Source organism: Dromiciops gliroides, chromosome 5, assembly GCF_019393635.1.
Source record: "Dromiciops gliroides isolate mDroGli1 chromosome 5, mDroGli1.pri, whole genome shotgun sequence".
NCBI lineage: Eukaryota > Metazoa > Chordata > Mammalia > Microbiotheria > Microbiotheriidae > Dromiciops > Dromiciops gliroides.
The window spans coordinates 1,054,692-1,075,084 of NC_057865.1; the positions used below are offsets into that span (position 1 = coordinate 1,054,692).

The 20,393-nt window shown below is 46.6% G+C and overlaps 1 protein-coding gene across 1 annotated transcript in view; it reads right to left on the minus strand.

Annotated features, from left to right (window-relative positions):
* SLC25A13 (solute carrier family 25 member 13) overlaps positions 1–7,437 on the minus strand; it is an 88,867-nt gene extending 81,430 nt beyond the window's left edge. The window contains exon 1 of the mRNA XM_043966917.1: positions 7,327–7,437. Within this exon, the coding sequence (XP_043822852.1) occupies positions 7,327–7,341 (15 nt within the window). The 5' untranslated portion in view covers positions 7,342–7,437. The remainder of the gene's footprint in view (positions 1–7,326) is intronic.
* Between the last annotated feature and the right edge of the window lie 12,956 nt (positions 7,438–20,393).

Consider the following 20,393-nt stretch of genomic DNA (forward strand, 5'->3'; position numbering starts at 1 on the left):
GAAGTTTCCTTTGTAAGCCTCTGTATTGTTTTATGCATTTAAGAATAGGATTTTGGGAAAGGGTCCAGGGCTTCAGCAGATCACGATAAAAGGGGTTCGTGGCATACAAAAAGTTAAGAACCCATGGGAAAGAACAAAGAATTAGCAATAAGAGCTTCAGAAGAAAAAATGAGAAGAAATAGCTTAGTAAAGGAAGAGACAAAACCTTACTTAAGTAACAACCTCACTAAATATAAGAATGGACCAAAGAGAAGCCAGTGACTCCGAAATGAAAACACTGAGGAGAAAAAAACAAAAAACCATGAACCAGAAAGGAGTTCCAAGACTAGAGGGCTACAGGTACTATCAGGCAAGACTGAGAAGCCACCACCATAAAGAAGAGGAGACCTTGGAAAACTGCGTTTCAAAAGGCAAATGGTAAAGACTCACAGCTAAGGGAAGCTAATTAAAAAAAAAAGTTTAATCCTACTGGAGGGAATGTACTTTTAATAAAGTAGAAGATTTTGAAGAATTCTTGAAGAAAAGACAAAAGGTGAGTAGAAACCTTGAAATACAAAAGAAAAACAGGCAAGTTAATCCATTAAAATAATAAGGGACGGGGGTGGCTAGGTGGCGCAGTGGATAAAGCACCGGCCCTGGATTCAGGAGTTCCTGAGTTCAAATCCGGCCTCAGACACTTGACACTTACTGGCTGTGTGACCTTGGGCAAGTCACTTAACCCCCATTGCCCCGCAAAAAAAAAAATAATAAGGGACACATCATAATAAATTGTTTACTTTTCAATATGAGAAGAAACAAAGGTTCCCTCAGATCCTAGGTTCTTCAAGAGTCCCCAAGGCAGTTAAATAAGACAGAGGACCTAGTACTGGGTTTTTGTTTTTTTTTTTAAGACAGAGGATAGTGTAAAGTCTAATTGGTTGGGGAGGAGAGGCAGAGAGGGAGAAGGGGGGGAAGAGGGGGAGGGAGGGAGGGGGGAGAGAGAGAGAGAGAGAGGAGGGGAGGAAAGGAGAGGGGAGGGGAGGAGAGAGAAGGGAGGGATTAGATAAGAACTGTGCTAAAACAATCCCTCCTTTCAGGGAATTTATATGCTGAAAGGTGGAGACAAAGCAGAAAGCTTCAGAAAGGGGAGGCTGTAGAGAGGGCATTCGTGCATTGGCATCAGCACAGGGGTGATGGGCTGGGAAAGAACTGCTGAATAAAGGTGGTGATGGGCACAGAGAGGATGAAACCTGGGGTGAGGGGCTGTGAGGCAGAGACGGGCAGAAGGATAGAAACCTGTGACCCAAGGATGCACACGACCAGCTCTCAAAAGAAGAAGTGCCACACGGAAGAAGTGGGAATCAAAAACAAGGCAAAGTGGCACAAATGACAAAAGTCTTGAGCACAGTCACTGCTGGAGGGCCTGTGGGAAAAGAGGTGCACTGGTACATTACTGGTGGAGCTGAGAACCGGTACAACCATTCTGGAATTCGCAAGTGAAGCAGCTAAAGTGTCCATAGTCTCTGACTGGCCACAGGAGCTCAATGACAGAAAGAAGGCTCCACAGCCAGCAAGAGCCCGAGGGCAGCCCTTCTGCGTGGCAGTAAAGACCAGGAAACAAAGGTGAGGCCTAGCCCCAGGGTAGGAATGTCTGACACAACGGGGCCCATCACTGTGACCTAACCCTCATCACAGGTACCTGGGCCAGGGTGAGATACAGGGATGGAGCTGAGGCCCCCTGGGCAGCAGTGCTAACCGAGCCACGACATAAGCGGCAGGGAGGGAAGGGCAAGGCCAGGCCAGCAAGGCAGCAACTAACCAATGGCCAGTAGGGACAGCTAGTTGGTGCTGGGGTGGGGGGGCCAGAACACCTGCCCTGCAGTCTGGAAGACCTGAGTGTGGATCGGACCTGACTTAGGAGCTGTGGGACCCTGGGCAAGCCCCTTAATGCTGACTGCCTCCCCTTAGGATAAGTCAGAAGTGTTTCTTGTGACAAGCAGAAAGATGCCCAGATAACAGAACAGGCATGTCGAGGCATCGAGGGACTGTTAGCATTTAGATTGACCAATGAGCTATCAGGACGGACATACCTAAGAAATAAGGGGAGATAAAATTCTCTAGCAGGAAAGTCACTGAGGTGTGACCAGAGCTAGGGGACAGAGATAACCCCAGGGGTCAGGACCATCATTGCAAAACAATCCCCCTGACTCTCAGGAAGAAGACAAGCATCCACCTTCCCCCCCCCACCCCAAAAAGGAGCTGTCCATTGTCAGGTGGTCCCCTACCCATCCTCTATAAAAGCTTTGGCCTTCCTTCTGTTCTGGGAGGAGCAAGTTTCAAAACCACCTTCGCCCTGGGGGAAAAGTCTTTGACTTACCCCTCTGTCACTTTCTCTAGCGCCAAATAAAGGACCTTTTGTGGAAGAGGAATACCTAAGGACCCCTGCCATTTCCCCTGGGACAAGTACAAAGTAATGAGTTTCAAGAGTCCCCTCAAAGAAGCAGGAAGTGATGACACTGTAACAATCGCTAGCTGAGATTCCCAGGGAAGAATCCATTTCTCCCATGGACTCTGCGAGTAGCTAGCAGCTAGCAGCTATACAGTGGTGCTACCCTGAGAGGGTCTATCAGTGGCAGGAGTGTCCCCCTCCTTACTGGGGGCATTACATATACATCAGGAAGGCCTGGGTTCAAATCCTGTCCCTGACATGGGAAATGGCAACAAAGGAGATAGCAATTCAGTCACCAGGGAGCACCCGCTGTGTCAGAGCATCAGGCTGGGTAAGGTCCCTGTCTTAGCAGCATCTTGTCTCCCCCAACAGAAGGGAAGCTTGGGGCGCCCAAGCCCATGATATCGTCACAAACCATTGGGAGCCCCCTCCCTCTGGAGAAGCTAGGCAAGTGGAGGCCCCTCAGAAGGAAGTCCCCTGGGAGCACTTGGGTGCCAGCCAGCCAGAGCCCAGGGAGGCAACCCTGAGAACGAAGGGAGCTGAGACAGGGTGGGTTCATTTAGGTGGGATGCCTACCAATTCTTCCATGGCCAATGGTCCCAAGCGGTAGGCCCCCACACCCAACGCTCTTGCCTTCACAGCATCAAAGAAGGCGCCTGCGGTCTGGGAGTGGCCAATGGGGAGCCTCCCCTGTCCTCTCTGCCTCAGACTCCTCACCCTACCTCTCACCTCTCCGTTCCCAAACGCTGGCACCATCAGCCAGCCCACTGTGCCCAGCATGAGCCACGGTGAGGTCTTGGGGCTGAAAAGCCTCATGGGAGGCAGTGGATGTTCACTGTCCTTTGACAACGTCAGGCAGATCAGGGCACAGGCATCGGGCAGCCCCGTCTTTCTGAGCAGAGCCCCCAAGGTGACTGATGGAACTGCCATCCACAGCAAGAGGCAGCTGTGAAAAGCAGAGGCTTAGCCTCGGCCTGGAGAAGGAGCAATTAGAAAATCAATGGCCCTGCTGAGGAAGAAGTCACACACATATCCTAAGTAAATGGGGGGTGGGGGGGGGGCAGCAGTGGGGAATCAGGGAAGGCCCCCAACTGGGAAGGAAGCCGGGGATTCCAAGGGCCAGAGTGGAGAGGCAGAGCATCCCAGGCAGGGAGAAGACCAAGGAGGGGGCTCCCTCTCTCCCTCCCAGAACAGCAGCCCAATGGGCAGAGACCACGCTGAGGGCCACAAAGAGAGTCGCAAACCTCTTTGTCCTCAAGGAGTTTGGCCTGATGCAAAGAACTGTACAAATTAGAAAGGATGAACAGGCCCAGGGTAATGGACAACGGGCAGGCCCTGGCATGGAGGGAGAGCTGGGCCAGGCCAGGCTGACCTGAGTGGGGACAGAACAGTGGCCCTGCAGACGCCTCCCCCCCATGAGGCCACAGTGAGCAGGGAGGAGCTTTATGAAGCTTTGTTTACCCTCAGGGATGTTAGCAGCTCACCAGTGCTAGCAGGTAACTAGTGATGGTGGGTGGCGGTGGCTGTGGGCTAGGGCAAAGGAGGAGGAAGGGATGGCTTAGACAGGAGTGGCTAACTCCACTTAGCATCTGGACAGATCCTTTTCCTAGGAGATAAAAGGGACTCCCTCAAGGGCACACACAGAGCTACTAGTAATGTGACAGTGTGACCAGCAAGTAACAAAACAGGCAAACTCATGATCCCATTTCAAAAACATGAAGGATTTTCTGGCTGTACCAGCACCCTGTGACTACCCAGTCTCCTCTATGCCCACAACCCAACAAGGTCCCTTCAAAGAAGCAAAGCCCACAGAAGCGTAGGTGCCTACTGCAGGCTGGCACACAAGAAGCACTGAATGCATGCCTGCTGATTACTGTCGAGGGAGGCACCGAAGCAGGAGACATGCTCACCAGAGGTGTCACTGGTGGCTGTCTGTGACAGAGGCGAAATTGAGGTGGCACATTCCCAAGAGAAGGACTGCTTTATAGGTAACATCGTGCTGAAAGTTGGCTGAATTTCAGTTCAAATCCTCTTAGAGGAGGCTCACAACCATCCCAGAGCTTTCATGAAGACTTGTCCTCACTGGGAAAAGCCACACAAGGGAAGGCAGGCCAGGCTTGTGCCCCCAGGACACGTCAGTGGGACACAGACAGAATCACAGCCTGGACTCCCCGCCCCCCCATATTGTCAACAAGATGATGATTCACTGCCGAGAGCTTAGAACAAGTGACTGCCAGGTTTTCTGTCCCTGCCAAGCACAGCCAGCAGGTATAAATACGAACAAAAGTCCAGCTCCCTTGGCCCTCCACGCTAATCTTTTTCATCCTGGCCAGACTGCCTTCAAGGGCCCCAGAGCCCACAATCCTCATCCCTCCAGGCCCTCGGGAACAACCTGGTGGTTACCAACATGCCCAGCGCCCATGGATCCTGTTTGCCCGGACCTCAGCACCCCCAGCTGTGCTGGCCTTATCATCACCCTCCAAGATGGGCCACCTCAAAAACTGCACGCTGACTTCCCCTCTCCGGCCCCCATCCTTCCTCTCCTTCAGTCCCTTGGACTGTCTCCACCCTCCAATGGTTTCTGTTTCCAAGTGAGGAGACACTGGTCCTGGAGCTGCCCAATCATGTGACCTCAAGCCCTGTCTCTCAGGATGGCAAGAAAATCCTTTTGTGTGTCTGTGACTGAAGCCCTTCCTGCTCCAGACCCTCGTGTGGCCCTGGCCCTTCCCCTCTCTGCCCAGCTCCCCACCTCCTTAGAAGAGAAGCCAGTGATGGCCAAAAAGGACCCCTGAAGTGGGAAGACACTTTGGGGCCCCACATGCTGCCCTCATTCTGCCCCAACACAGCAGGCTGAGCCCTGTTCCACCCTCCATCAGCACCGGCTCCTACCTCCAGGCTGACCACCGACAGGTTTCCCCACCCATCCCTACCTTAGTAGGGTCCCTTCCCCTGGAAAGGCTTCACAAATGAGCCAGGCTGTGGCCGCTTGGTGGGCTACACCTACCCACCATGCCTCGAGGGCTTCCCTCTCTGCTCCTCCTTCTAGACATCTCTGCCAGGAAGCCACCACAGCCAGCTAAATCAAAGCTTTCTCTCCCTCCTGCGATAGTCCTAACATTCTTCACTTGGCTCTCTTCCTAGCCCTCACTTCTCTGAATCTTTTTTTTTTGGGGGGGGGGGGAGAACGCAGGACAATGAGGGTTAAGTGACTTGCCCAGGGTTACACAGCTAGTAAGTGTCAAGTGACTCAGGCCGGATTTGAACTCAGGTCCTCCTGAATCCAGGACCGGTGATCTATCCACTGCACCATGTAACTGCCCCCACTTTTCTGAATCTTAAACTTAGAGGTGAAAGTCGCCCAAGAGGCTGGGGAGTTGCACCTTTCCTCCTGCATGGTAGTCCCCCCTCAATCCATGTGCGGGCTGTGTCCCTCCCAAATCGTCTATCTTGGTAAATAAATGCCAAGTGGCTCCTAACACGGACTGAAAATTTCCACTGCTGTTCTGGGTGAAAAAACTGGCTCTGAAGCGCCCATGAATGACAGTGTGGCAGCCGGTGGCCTCCAACTGGGTGGCCGCCTGTCCTGAATATGGATGGAACAGGGATCTAACCGCACCCACCAAAGGTAGAGACACTGACAGGGCAGCGAGAAAGAGCTATTCAGATGCTGGGACATCTCTCAGGGATCTCAGCATCCCCACAACAGACAATTCGCACATCTGCCCTCGGACCTCCCATCTTCAACTGCTTTCTGGACACCGGGCAGAAACCGGTGCGTTGGAGACTGACCTATCACCTTTCCTCCAAGGCCTCGCCCTCCTACCCCCCCCCCCCCCATATCTGTCAGGGGCACCTCCCTCCCGCCTCCGAGACTAGCAGGCCATCCCAGACTCCTCCCTTTCCCTCAGCCTTCCCCCCTCCTACACAAGGTCACCAAAGCCTACTTCTCCTTTACAGTATCTTGTGGATTTCACCTCTGCTACATCTCTGAAATATACATCCCCTTCTCTCCTGGTCCAGACTCATCTCATCCCTCCCACCTGAACAAATGCAATAGCAGGGGCGGGGTCCGCCTGCCTCCTTTCAGTTCACGCTGCTAACCTGCTGTGGCTCCCTAGTGCCCTCAGGATCAAAGCACACGGTGCTCGGTCGGACACTCAAAGCTCTCCACAACCTTGACCATCCCCCCTTTCTCGACTTCTTCCTTACCCCTTACCGCCCATGCCCGCCACCCTGTGTTCCAGGCCGTCCCGGCCACTCTCCTGCTCCCCCACGCCTGCCATGCTCTCTCTCCTCCTCTTGGTCCACTGACCTCGCCGGCTTCCTTTCAGGGCCCCTTTCCGGGAAGCGCGCCCCCCCCCCCCGCCCCTCGGGATCTCGCGTCTCCCTCCCCTTGTTAATGAGTTCCTAATTGGCCAGAACTGGCGGGTCCGTCTTCGCTGCTGAGCGTTTCGCCCCCATCAGCTTGCGAGCTCCCACCTCTTGCCTCTCTCTCCCCGCGCTTAGCCCAGTGCCTGGCACATAGTAGGCGCTTAATCACTGCTTGCTGACTGACAGTCATTGTTGACACCGATCCGCTCGGGGCGTGCGGCCACCCCCCCGCCCAGGTCAGCAGCCCAAGGACTCACGGGCCCTGCACACGCGCACGCACCCCGGGCCCCGCCCACTTTGCCCCCCAAACCCCCCGGACCCCGGAGGGAACCCCTTCTCTCCTGCCTCCTTTCGTCCGTCTCTCGTGGGGCGGCGGTGCCGGCGAGATGCCTTAGGGAGAGGGGAGAAAGCCCTTCCCGTGCCTCCCAGGCGGGGCCTCAGTTTCCTCCCGTGCCCAACGCCTCCCGTGCACCCCATTCCCACGCAGACGCGCTCCCGCGTGGGCCCCCAATCCCCCCCACGCTCACCTTGGCGGCCGCCATGCTCTGCAGGGATGCGCTGTCGGAAGGCGCCGGGCGCGTTCTCGGCAGCGGACGGGTGCGCGCTCACTGCTTGCCTCGGCAGCACCGGGAGCCACGTGATCGGCTGGGCGGGGCCGGCCGGCCCGGGGCTAGTGCTCATTGGTTACACCCACAGGCACGTGACCCACCGGTCTCCGGGTCGGGGGCGGTGCTGGGCACGTGACGTAAAAGGGGAGGGGTGTATCCGGCACGTGACGCCTGGGGGCGGGGCGAAAGTGCCCCCCAGGGGAGTGCCTGGGAGGAGGGGGCGCAGGTGAGCTGGGGGCGGGGCGAGAACCGAGGCCCCTCCCCTTTCCCTCAGTTTCCCCTCTGAACAATGGGGAGGGCAGTGGGCTCCGAGGCCCCTCCCCCTTCCCTCAGTTTCCCCTCTGGACAATGGGGAGGGCAGGACCCCAGGACTGACGTCTCCCCCCATGCGCCCACAAACATCCCTTACAATCAAAGCCTGTTCTCTTCCCCTTAGGAGCGTGGTCCCTGGGATGCCGGGAGTGGGGGGGGAGGGGGGCGCTGGAGAGGGTCCGTGTCATCTCAGGAGTCCGGGACCACCTAGGGCGGCTCCGGTGACTTCAGGGGTCTCGGGGCCGGTGCGAAGCGGGGCTCCCCATGCTGACTGGGCTCCCCTTTTGGCGCCTGGACTCAGATGTGATGAGGGGGCAGGTGACCCAGACATCAGTCTCATTTATAGGGGCTCCTGCCCATCCGCTTCCTGTCCTGCCGGCCCCTGGGGGCCCGTCCTTTGCCCTCCCCGGGCTCCCTGCAGAGTATGTCCAGGGGCCCACATCCAGCCCCAGCCTCTCTCCTGAGCTCCAGCCTCACATCGGGCACCTCAGACTCAACGTGGCCAACATGAGCTCATTTCCCTCCACCCCAGACCTCCTCCTGGGGGCGGGGAGGGGCACGACGGCCCCCCTGCTTCCAGGGTCCCCCACCTACTTCTCTCCCACACACCGCCCCCACCCTTCTGTTGCCAGCGGCCAGTTGTGGCTGTACTCCTGCCCCTTCCCTCCTGACATGACCACTCTATGATCAACAGCCCACTGGTGCTTGGGAAACTTTACCCTCTACTCAGGCCTCTGGTCCTGGCTGCCCCCCTGTCCGAATGCTGCCGGCTCCTCACCTCCACCTCTAAGGAGCTCCCCCTTCTGCAGGAGACCTTTCTGGCCCCCTCCCTATCAGCACACGTTAGTGCCTTCCCACGGAGATTCCCTCCAGTTCACCCTCTCTCCCTTGTTTGTGCTAATCTTCTGTGCTCTCCCCGTTCACACTGGCAGCCCCTGAAAGCAGGGATCCCTGGGGATCTGTCTTAGGCGCCTGGGCACTCACCTGTGCCCCTACACAGCGAGCATTTTAGGAATGCTGCAAGGTTTCCCTGCCTCCCTGCCCCTCAGCAACCTTCTGAGCCAGAGTTCATAGAAATCGAGTTTAGCTTCTCCCTATTAATATGAAGTCACCATTATTATGGGAGGGACAGATTCTAAACTTCCCCAGGAATGTAAAGTCCTGCAAATAGTGGGCCTCCCAGAGGGCTGAGGGTCAGGTTTTGTGAGCTCTGAAGAAATAGCCTCTACCCTGATGTCAACAGTGGGATTCTTGGCAAAGACAGAAAACAGTGTATACGGGAGGGGGACAAGCAGGGTCCCCCTGGCTCATTTCTCCCTACCTGCTGTTTGATCCCCTCCTCCTTCTTCCTAAGCCACCTCTAGTTCTGGCATCCAGAAGACTGTGTTCCGTTGGGGCGCCCCACAGGGTTCTGGGACAGACAATGACCAGCTAGATGGTGTCCGAAGGATGGTCTTGACCCAAGTCGAAGGAGAATTGGGTCAAGATCCCAGGGAGGGACGCCAACCACCCAGCTTGTTCCATTTTGGCTGCAGAAAGAACTGCACAAAGGCCAGAAATCATTCCCTCCCTCGAGAGCTGACCCAGAGTGGAGCAGGGTGGCTGGGAGGCACCAGGTCTTCCTTCCCCAGGGCTTCAGAGAAGAGGGGTTGTGGGGATGTCTGTTTGCTTACGTTATCAGTGGCACTGTGGGCTTCCCACTGATTCTGAACAGAGAGCCACCAGCCCAGAAGGCTTCATCTGCCAGGTGGGAAGTGAGAAACTTCCCTTAAAGCCTAAAAGACTGGGAATCGGCAGAGCAGATGTGGACTCGGGGTGACTCCTCTGTGTTTGGGATGTTTTTGTACCATCTCTCCCACCCCCAAACACAGCAGACAGCTGGGGGACCCCCCGAATAGCCAGGTGCTCCTTGGCCTGGCTACCCCCCAGGTTTCCAGGAGCCCGGAGTTCTGCCCAGCCAGGCTGGCCTCCTGCCCAGGAGTACCCTCCATCCTTGACCCCCACCACAAGCCTTCCTTCTGTCTCCCCAGGGCTCTCCACTCTTCCCTCCATGCTTCTCCTACAAGTCCTCGGAGACTCCCAGCCTAAGGTGCAATATGGGGAATGGCCACATCATTCCTCCACTCCTGGATTCCATTGACCCTCTCCTCATTTGAACCACTCCTTGCCCCTCACCATCTTCCACTGTCTCCTGCCCAGAATCTTAGATTTCCATCTTGGACCATAGTCTTCTACATCCTCCATTTTTTCAGTCACACTAACCCTGTATTTGGGGGCAGCAGGGTGGTTCAGTAGAGAGAACTCAGGACCTGGAATCAGGAAGACCCATCGGGAAGATGGAGCCCAAATCTGCCCTCAGACACTTCCTAGCTGTGTGACCCTGGGCAAGTCACTTAACCTTGTTGAACTCAGTTCCTCATCTGTCAAATGAGCTGGAGAAGGCGATGGCAAATCACGCCAGTATGTCTGCCCAGGTCACCCCAAATGGGGTCACAAAGAGTCAGACACAGCTGAGAAAGGGCTGAACGGTCACCCTACATTTTGCCAGCACTCTGTATGAGCACCTCTACTGCTCTCTCTGGACTCCCCTCTAGTTTGACCCCCTCGACATTTTCCCAGGCCCACAGGTGACATCCTCCCTTTCTGCCTCACCCAGCTCCTAGGTCTCCTTGTCTCTGTTACCCTCCACAGGCAGCGTTTTTGACAGAGTGGAAAGAATGTTTATGCCCCTTGCCCATAGCCAGCCTGGCACATTGATTGATTGAATTGAAGCCAAATCCTGGCAAGTCGAACGGACTCTCTGGGCCTCAGTTTCATCAGGAAAATGGGGTTGCTGCTTCCTTCGGTGCATGCCCTGTAGGCTGCTGTCAAGTTCCAGTGAGATCATTTGTGGGTAAATGTCAGGTACCATAAACTGTCCGAGCTGGGTCCCCGTGTATCTCTCCCAATGCACAATCCTTCGCACACACTACACACTTACTTTGTTGTTCCATTCCCATTTTCTTTTGAAAATGTAAAACTCAGGCTAAAAAAAAAGCCATGAAGCAATAGAGAGAAAGGAATCCCAGGCCAGGGAGGTGGACTTGCCCTGAGCTCGCAGTCATGTTGAAAACAGGCCAAGCAGAGCAGAGAGCTTCTGGTAGGGCATGCAAGGGAATGAGGAAGGGCCCAGAACATCCTGCCTTCTTATCAGTTTTCCAAAGGAAAACTTTTTTTCTTTTTTTTTGGTATGTGGGAAGGAAAGGAGTCAGGCAGAGGAAAGAACACATTTAGGAGAGGAATGATTCAAAGGGAAAGAGGGAACCAAACAGAACCGATAACACCCCGTTCTCCAGAAGAGGCTGCACATGGATGAGCTCAGGCAGTTCTGGCAAAGTCCTGCCTCTGGCAAGTGTCTGATCTGAGGAGTCCTCACTGCACACACAGAAGGGAACAAACAAGTGGATTGCTCAAGGTTCCTGTTCAAACCTGATTCCCTCCTTCATTTAGCTTGGCACTTTATTTGCAAAGATTGACTGGTTTTCCAAGGTCTTTGTAAGCCAAATCAAGCATTCATCTGTTGCTTGAGAAGTGAGCGTGAACTCCTCCAGCACATGTTTGTGACTAGGGAAGCCATCCCAAAGGGAGCAGGGGCCACGAATCGGGATCAGTGTAAAGGGACAGCCCTCAGACTCATCCAGTAGCATTTCTGAAATGCATCGCCCTAGGCTCTGGAGATACAGAGAAAAAAGTGATGCAGTTCCTGCCCTCACTGAGCTTCCACTCTACTGGGGAGACAGAACGGACCCGGAGGAGAATGCACAATGTGGACGCAGTCATTTTGATGGGGACCAGAGGACCAGCCTGGCTGGGCTGCCGAATACACGTGATGAACTGCAGAGGTAGGCTTGAGATGTAGGGCAGAGGATTCTGTATTTGGTTGGAGCAGGGGGCTAGCAATTAAGAAGCAAAATGTGAGGAGGAAACAAAGCAGAGGGATGGGCAGGAGAGAGGATAGGGAGCAGACTTGGCAGCTGATTGGTTGTGGGAGGAGGAAGGAGTCAAGGATGATGTGAAGGTCTGGGAATGTGGGTGACCAGAAAGATGTCTCTGGATGATGGGGAAGTGTGGGGGGAGATAATGAGTTCAGGTTTGGACCAGTAGAATTTGAGGTGTCTCTAGGACACACAACCCCCAGTTTGGGATGTGGACTGAGAGCTCTGGAGAGAGAGTGGTGCTGGGTGCCCAGGCCTACCCTTGTACAGCTCTGGCCTGAAGGAGTCACCACAGGTACAACCCTGGGCACCACTGGGGGAGCCAGGGATTGATAGAGCCGTCCCTGAGGCCCTGAAGTCAGCATCTACTGACTTAGCTCACTACTAGGGCTGCTTGCAAAGATCCCTGCAAAGGAACTGGATTCTTAACAAACAACTGGAAAAAGGGGTGCCCATCAATGTGTAATGGTTGCGCAAATCATAGCTTGTGATTATGCCTCAAGGAGTGATTGACACAGAGAACCTGGGAAGATGCATATGAAGTGACTGAGAGTGAAGTGAGTGGAATAATTGACACAGTGACCACAGTTGTTCATCCTTTGTTTTCCAAGAGGACCAATGACATCCCCACCCATGTCTTGACTTGCTAGAGAACTGGATTTAAGGGAGACAGTTCCAGTCAAAATCCAGTGGCAGACCAAAGTCCAAATGACTGGCCATGGCCTGGGATGCAGTAAGTGACCCTGGTGTCTTTGATGCCTGACCAACCTCTAAGTGCTCCACGGTGTCTGCTTCAGCCTCTTTCATGGCCACTGGAACAACTTGCACTCATCCACTCATTCCACAGAGGGAGAAGGAGGACGTCTTCACATGCATGGGGTAGACATCCTCTAACTCACCAACAGGTCTGCAGCCTATCACTTACCCTCATCCTGGTTTAGCCCACCTGCCAAGGCAGTTTATTGGAGTGTGGCTGCTGGAATGCTACATCTTCTTGGAGCCACAAGTGAGAGCTGGGTGAAGGTGGGGATGCCAAAGGTGGATGAGAAGCCCTAAAAAGGGCTCAGCGGCCCTCATCTCAGAGGTACTAGTCATTCCTAAACACCCCAGTGACCACAGTAAGGTTCAGAAGACAACAGTGAAAGAGCTCTGAACTTGAAATATACTGAAGGGAGGTAGTAGGTGAGAAGGTAGATTCACTTTACTCTTCTCAATAATACAATGATCCAAGACAATCCCAGAGGACTATTGGTAAAACATACTCTCCACCTCCAAAGAAAGAACTGATACTAATGGAATACAGACAGAAGGATGCTATTTTTCACTTTCATTTTTTCTTTTATTCAAGTTTTTTTATAAAAATGACTAATATGGTAGTGTTTTTGCTCTTTATGTGGTGGCAAGGAATTGGTAGTTGAGGGGATGCCCATCAATTGGGGAATGGCTGGACAAGTTGTGGTATATGAATACAATGATTGGATTTGGATTCTCCAAATCCAAGAAAAAAAAAAGAACTGTGGAGTATAGATGCTGAATGAACCATACTATTTCTTTTGGTTTTGGTGCTGTTGTTTTTTGTATTTTGAGATTTTTCATCATTGCTCTGATTTTTCTCTTATAACATGACTAATGTAGAAATAGGATTAATGTTATATATATATATACACATATACATATACATATACATATACATATACATATACATATACATATACATATACATATACATATACATATATATATATATATAAAACACCTATATCAGATTACCTGCTGTCTGGGGGAGGGGGGAGGGGGGGGGGAGGGAGAAAAATCTGAAATTGGAAAGCTTGTATAAACAAAAGTTGAGAACTATCTTTACATGTAATGGAAAAAAATAAATTAATTAAAAAAATATGGTAGTGTTTTACATAATTATACATGCATAACCCAAATCTGATTGCTTGCCACTTGCAAGGAGAGATAAAAATTGGAAATCAAAACTCTAAATAAAAATGTTTATTACTTTAAAAATAAATAAATAAACGCCCACAATTAAAAACAAAAGGGAGATTTACTTTGTTTGACTACGCTCATTTGTTATTAGGGAGGACCACCCTGAGGACTACCCTGTAGGTAGCAATAGTGATACAAAAGAAAAGAGCCCTAAGGAAATGTTATCAAACACTGAGGAGCAGTGGGAGGCTGTTCAAAAGAGGAAACTGCCAACCACCAGTTCTATTTAATACACATTTGTGAAAGTCTATAACATATTCACAGTTTCTTTCATATACAATGTTTTCCATTCTTTGTATATTGATAAATTTGTAATTAAAATGAAAGTTTTTTGGTTTTTTTCTGGTGGGCATTGAGGGTTAAGTGACTTGCCCAGGGTCACACAGCTAGTAAATGTTAAGTATCTGAGGCCGGATTTGAATTCAGGTCCTCCTGAATCCAAGGCTGGTGCTCTATTCACTCCACCTCCTAGCTGCCGCAGCCTATTCTCTTTTTCCTGTTTGTTTGTGGGGCAGTGAGGGTTAAGTGACTTGCCCAGGGTCACACAGCTAGTGTCAAGTATCTGAGGCCGGATTTGAACTCAGGTCCTCCTGCCTCCAGAGCTGGTGCTCTATCCACTGTGCCACCTAGCTGCCCCAGCCTATTAATTCTCGAAGCCACCTTCCATTTGGGGTTATAAAGTTTGGGGTTGTGTTGTTGTTGTTGTTGTTTCCTTCCCCAAAGAGAGACTGGAAAAGATGAAGGAGCAGTTCATCCCAGCTTTTTGCACACGACTATTCCAACTAAGATCCAGGAAAAGCACCAGATCATATGGTGATCAAGGAATTCAAAGAAAAACGACTCAGTCAGTTTTCTTGCCCTGATCAGCATAAGGAAATAGCCAGTGACCCTGGGAAGGAGTCACTTCTTAAGTGATTACCATGTGCTAGGCACTGTGCCATGCACTAGGAAGCACTAGGCAGACCCTTGTCTATGGACCAGTGCAAGGTAAGCAAGCCGTCCATCCTGTGGTTTTGACCCCAGAGCAGGATCTCAGATTCATCATTTAAACAGACCCAGACTGGAACCTGCAACTGAATGATGAGGGCAGGGAGCTGAATTCCATTGCTCTCAATGTGTAGAGCCTCTTAGCTAGCTGCAAGGCTCAGACCAGAACGGGGGCAGGCTTCTACTTGGATCCCACCTCATAAGACATAGTAAGCTTATAGCTTCCTAGCCTGAGCCATCCCTAAAACGCTTGGAGAACAGAGAACTCAGAGAGAGGCACAGGATTCGAGAGAATACAGACCAGGACCATTCAACCCAGAGAATTCTCTCCAAAAGTATACAGAACCTGGTCCTGACAAACAGTCCTAATTCAGTAAGTAAGTCTGGAAGAGTAAGAAAAAAAGATACTGATGATAAAGGGTTTTATGGAGCCAGGGATGCCCAAGACACAAGAGAATAACTCTACAGCTACAAGCAAAGTGTCAAAAAAAGCCTTAGGGACACACATCACTTAGAAGTAAGAGTTTCTTAAAAGTCAAAAATGATATTACAAATGAAACGAGAGATCTACAGGGGGAAAGTGGAAAAGAAACAAGAGCTTTTTAGGGAAGACTTGGAAGGAGAATCAACAGCTTAGTCCAAGAGGTACACAACATTGCCCAAGAAGACTAAACAGAAATGAATGACTCCATGAGGCAATAAGAAATATTAAAACCAAGTCAAAAGCCTGAAAAAATGGAGGTAAATGATATCACAACAACTGACTTAGAAAGCTTGTCCAAAAACCAATTCAAGTATCTTTGGGCTACCTATAAATTATGACCAAAAAAAGGACCTAGGCATCATATTTTGTGAATCATGAAAGAAAACGGTCCAGATCTCTTAGAACCAGAAGAAAAAGTGAAATAGAAGAACCCACCAGAAACCTGCTAAAAGAAATTCAAAAATGGAAACTCCCAGGAACATCATTGCCAAAATACTGACTTTCCAGGTCAAAGAAAAAAATACTACAGACAGACAGAACAAAAGAATTTGAGGACCAAGGAGGCACAGTCAGGAGCATACAAGTTTTGGCAGCAACTACATGGATGTGTGCATGCGTGTATGTGTATATAAGAATGCGTTTGAGATTCGGTCTCCCCTAATTCTAACTCTGCCCCTAATTCAGAGCTGGAAGTGCAATCCTAATACTTGATCAGCATGGAAGTTTTAACTTGGTCTGGGTTTTTTTTTTACCTAGGCACCTAACAATCTTATTATACTCACAGGGCTCACCATATTGGTGCCAGACTTGTTGAGGACACATGATTAGCTTTAGCCTTTCTGTAGCCCAGAATTCCCAGACCCAAGAGACCCACCAGTCTCCACCTCCAGTATTTTTAAAAATTGTTTTGTTTGTTTTATTTTTAATTTATGGAATAAAACAAGCATTCCATAGCATAGTATAATAAAAAAAATGATTACACATGAAACTGCAAATCTATTATTAAGTACAACTTGCTATTCCTTTTAAATACTTAATAAACTTATGTAAATTTCTTTTTTCCCTTTTTTTTACTCTTTCCCTGCCCTGCCTTAGAGATGGCTACCATTAGATACAAATGAGTGTGTGTGTATGTATGTAAAATCATTCTATACATACTTCTGTTTATCAGTTCTTTCTCTGAATGCAGATAGTGTCTTCCTTAATATGTCCTTTGTAGTGAATTTGGATATTTATAGTAGTCAAAATGACTTATTCATCCAAAATCGTTCTTAAAACTATTGCTATTGCTATATACAACATTCTCTTGGTTCTGCTCATTTCAGTCTTCATTATTTTGTGTAAATCCATCCACGTTTTTCTAAGATCATCAAGCTGATCATTTCTTATAGCACAGTAGTATTCCATCACAATCATATACTGCAACTTGTTCAGCCATTCCCCAATTGACAAAGCATCCAGTTGCAATTTCCAGTTGTTTGCTACCACAAGGAGAGCTGCTATAGATATTTCAGAACATATAGGATCTTTCCCTTTCCCCCTAATAATCCTTGGAAATAAACCTCATCATGGTATTGCTGGGTCAAAGGGTATAGGCAGTTTTAAAACTCTTTGGTCATAATTCCAGATTGCTTTCCAAAATAATTGGATCAATTCACAATTCCACCAACAATGAATTAGTGTCCCAGTTCTTCCACATATCCTTTTTCACCTTCAATTAATTTGTTGCTTTCACCTTTAATCATTTTAGCCAATCTGATGGGTGTGAGATGATAGCTCAAGGTTGTTTTAATTTGCATCTCTCTAATCAATAATGATTTAGAACATTTTTTCATTTGACTATAAATTATTTTGATTTCCTCATCAGAAAACTATTTGTTCATATCCTTTGACCATTTATCAATTGGGGAATGACCTATTATTCTAGATTTTGACAAAGTGCTTTGTATATTTGAAATATGATACATTTATCAGAGAAACTGTATAAAAATCCCTCCCCCCCAATTTTCTGATTTCCTTCTGATCTTGGCTAAATTTGTTTTATTTGTACAAAATATATTTAATTTAATTTAAATTATCCATTTTACATCATACTCTACTCTCTATCTCTTATTTATTCATGAATTATTCACCTGTCCATAAGTCTGATAAGTAATGCATCCCATGTTCTTCAAATTTTCTGGTAATATCTCGCTTTATATCTAGGTCATGTATCCATTTTGACCTTATCTTGGCAAATGGTGTAAGATATTGGTCTATGCCCAATTTCTGCCAAACTGCTTTATCAACAATTTTCACAAGTTTTTTTTTTTCAAGGAAAAACAAGTTTTCTCAACAATTTTTACCAAATAATGAATTATTGTCCTAAAACCTTGTCTTTACATTAGTCAAATACAATGTTATAATATTTGCTACTGTAAATTGTATGTTTTCTCTGTCATGAATCTTTACCTTTCTATTTCTTAGCTGGTACCAGATAATCTTGATAATTGCTGTCTTATAATATAGTTTAAGATCTGGTTCTGCTAAACCTCCTGCCTTTACTTTCTCCACCTGCCCCCCTCCACTATTTCCTTTGATATTCTTGACTTTTTGTTCTACCAAATAAATTTTGTAATTATTTTTTCTAATTCAGTAAAACATTTTTTTTGGTCATTTAATTGGGATGTCATTGAACATAATAAATTAGGTTAGGTAAAATTGTCATTTATATTATATTGTTCGTGCTTACTCATGAACAATTAATACATCTCCAATTGTTTAAATCTGATTTTATTTGTATAAATTTTTTTTTTATAATTTCCTTTATATAGTTTCTGGTTTTGTTTTGGCAGATATATTCCCAGGTATTTTGTACTGTCTAGAGTTATTTTATTTTATTTTTAAGAGTTATTTTAAATGACCTATCTCTTACTTTTTCTTCTTGTAGGATTTTGTGATATATAGGAATGTGGTGATTTATATGGATTTACTTTATAACCTGCTACTTTGCTAAAATTATTGTTTCAACTAACTTTTTTAGTAGTCTGGGATTTGTCAAGTCTATCATCATATCATCTACAAAAAGAGTTAGTATTATTACTTCATTCCCTATTCTCATTCCTTCTATTTCTTTTTCTTCTCTTATTTCTATTGCTAGGATTTCCTATACAATATTGAATAATGTTGTTTCACACTTGATCTTACTGGGAAGGCTTCTGGCTTATTCTGATTACAAATAATGCTTGCTGATGGTTTTAGATAAATGCTTTTTCTCAATGTATGTAAAAATCCATATATACCTATACTCAAGTGTTTTTAATAGAAATGAGTGTAGTACTTTATCAAAAGCTTTTTCTTCATCTACTGATATAATCATATGATTTTTTGCTCTTATTGATGTACTTAATTATGTTAATAGTTTTCCTTATGTTAAACCATCCTTGCATTCCTGGTATAAATCCCACTTGGCCATGATGTATTGTTGTAACCTTTTAGTTAGTATTTTATGTAGGATTTTTGTAACCATATTCATTAAAGAAATTAATCTATAATTTTCTCTGTTTTTACTCTTCTTGGTTTAGGGATTAGTATCATATTGGTTTCATAAAAGTAGTTTGGTATGATCTCTTTTTTGCCTATTATTCCAAATAATTTATTTAATATTGGAATTAATTTGTATTTAAATGTTTGATAGAATTCACTTATAAATTCATCTGGTCCTGGTGCTTTTTTCTTAGGAAGCTCATTTATAGCTTGTTCAATTTCTTTTTCTTTAATAGTTCTATTTGGATATTATATTTCCTCTTCTGCTAATCTAGGCAATTTATGCTTTTATAAATATTATTCCACCATTTCACTTCAATTGTTAAATTTATTGGCATGTAATTAGGTGAAATAATTATAATTGCTTTAATTTCATCTTCATTAGTGGTATATTTCACCCTTTTAATTTTTAATATTAGTGATTTTGTTTTCTTCTCTCTTTTTTTAATTCAAATTAACCAATGGTTTATCTATTTTATTGTTTTTTTATAAAACCAATTCATTGTTTTATTTACATATATTTATGTTGATATTAAATTTATATTCCGTGTTTTTTACACTCAATTTATTAATCTCTCCTTTAATTTTTAGAAATCACAATTTAGCGTTTGATTGGGAAATTTTAGTTTGTTCTTTTTCTAGTTTTTAAAAAAATTCATGCTCAATTCATTTATCTGCTCTTTATTTCATTGATGTAAGCATTTAAAGATATAAATTTTCCTTTGATCACTGTTTTTGCCGTATCCCATAGGTTTTAATATGTTGTTTCATTATTGTCGTTTTCTTCAATGAAATTATTGTTTCTATGATTAGTTCCCTAATCCACTTATTCTTTAAAGTTGTTTAATATCCAATTAGTTTTTATTTTGTTTTACATGATCCCTTATTAAATATAATTTTATGCATTGTAATCTGAAAAGGATACTTTTAATATTTCTGCTTTTCTGATTTAAACTATTACATTTTTGTATCCTAATATGTGGTCAATCTTTGTAAAGGGTATCTTTCCAGATATATAACATTATATTCACTTCCTTGACTTCTTTCTTATTATTTTTTTGTTAGATTTATCTAGTTCTGAGAGGGAAAGATTAAAGTTCCCCACTATAATAGTACCACCATCTATCTCCACCTGTAATTCATTTAACTTTTATTTTAATAATTTAAATGCTTATTTAGAACTGTGCCCAAAGGGCTATAAACTCTGCATACCCTTTGATCCAGCAATGCCTCTGTTAGGTTTATATGACAAAGACATCCCAAAAAAGAGAAAAAGATCTATGTATAAAATGAAATATTTATAGCAGCTCTTTTTGTGGTGGCTAAGAATTGGAAATCAAAGGGATGCCCATCAATTGGGGGGGGGTGGCTAAATAATTTGTGGTATATTATTGTAATGGAATATTATTGTGCTATTAAAAATGACAAACAGGATGATTTCAGAAAAATCTGGAAAGACTTATATGAATTGATGTATAGTGAAGTGAACAGAACCAGGAGAATGTTATGCAAAGTGACAGGAATATTGTTTGATGAAGAATTGTGAATGACTTAATTATTTTTAGCAATACAATGATCTGAGACAATCCCAAAGGACTAAAGATGAAGCATGGTTTCCATCTCCAAACAATGAACTGAAATTGATTGAACACAGACTGAAGCATGCTATTTTTCACTTTTTCATTTTTTTCTTTTGAGTTTTCTTATGC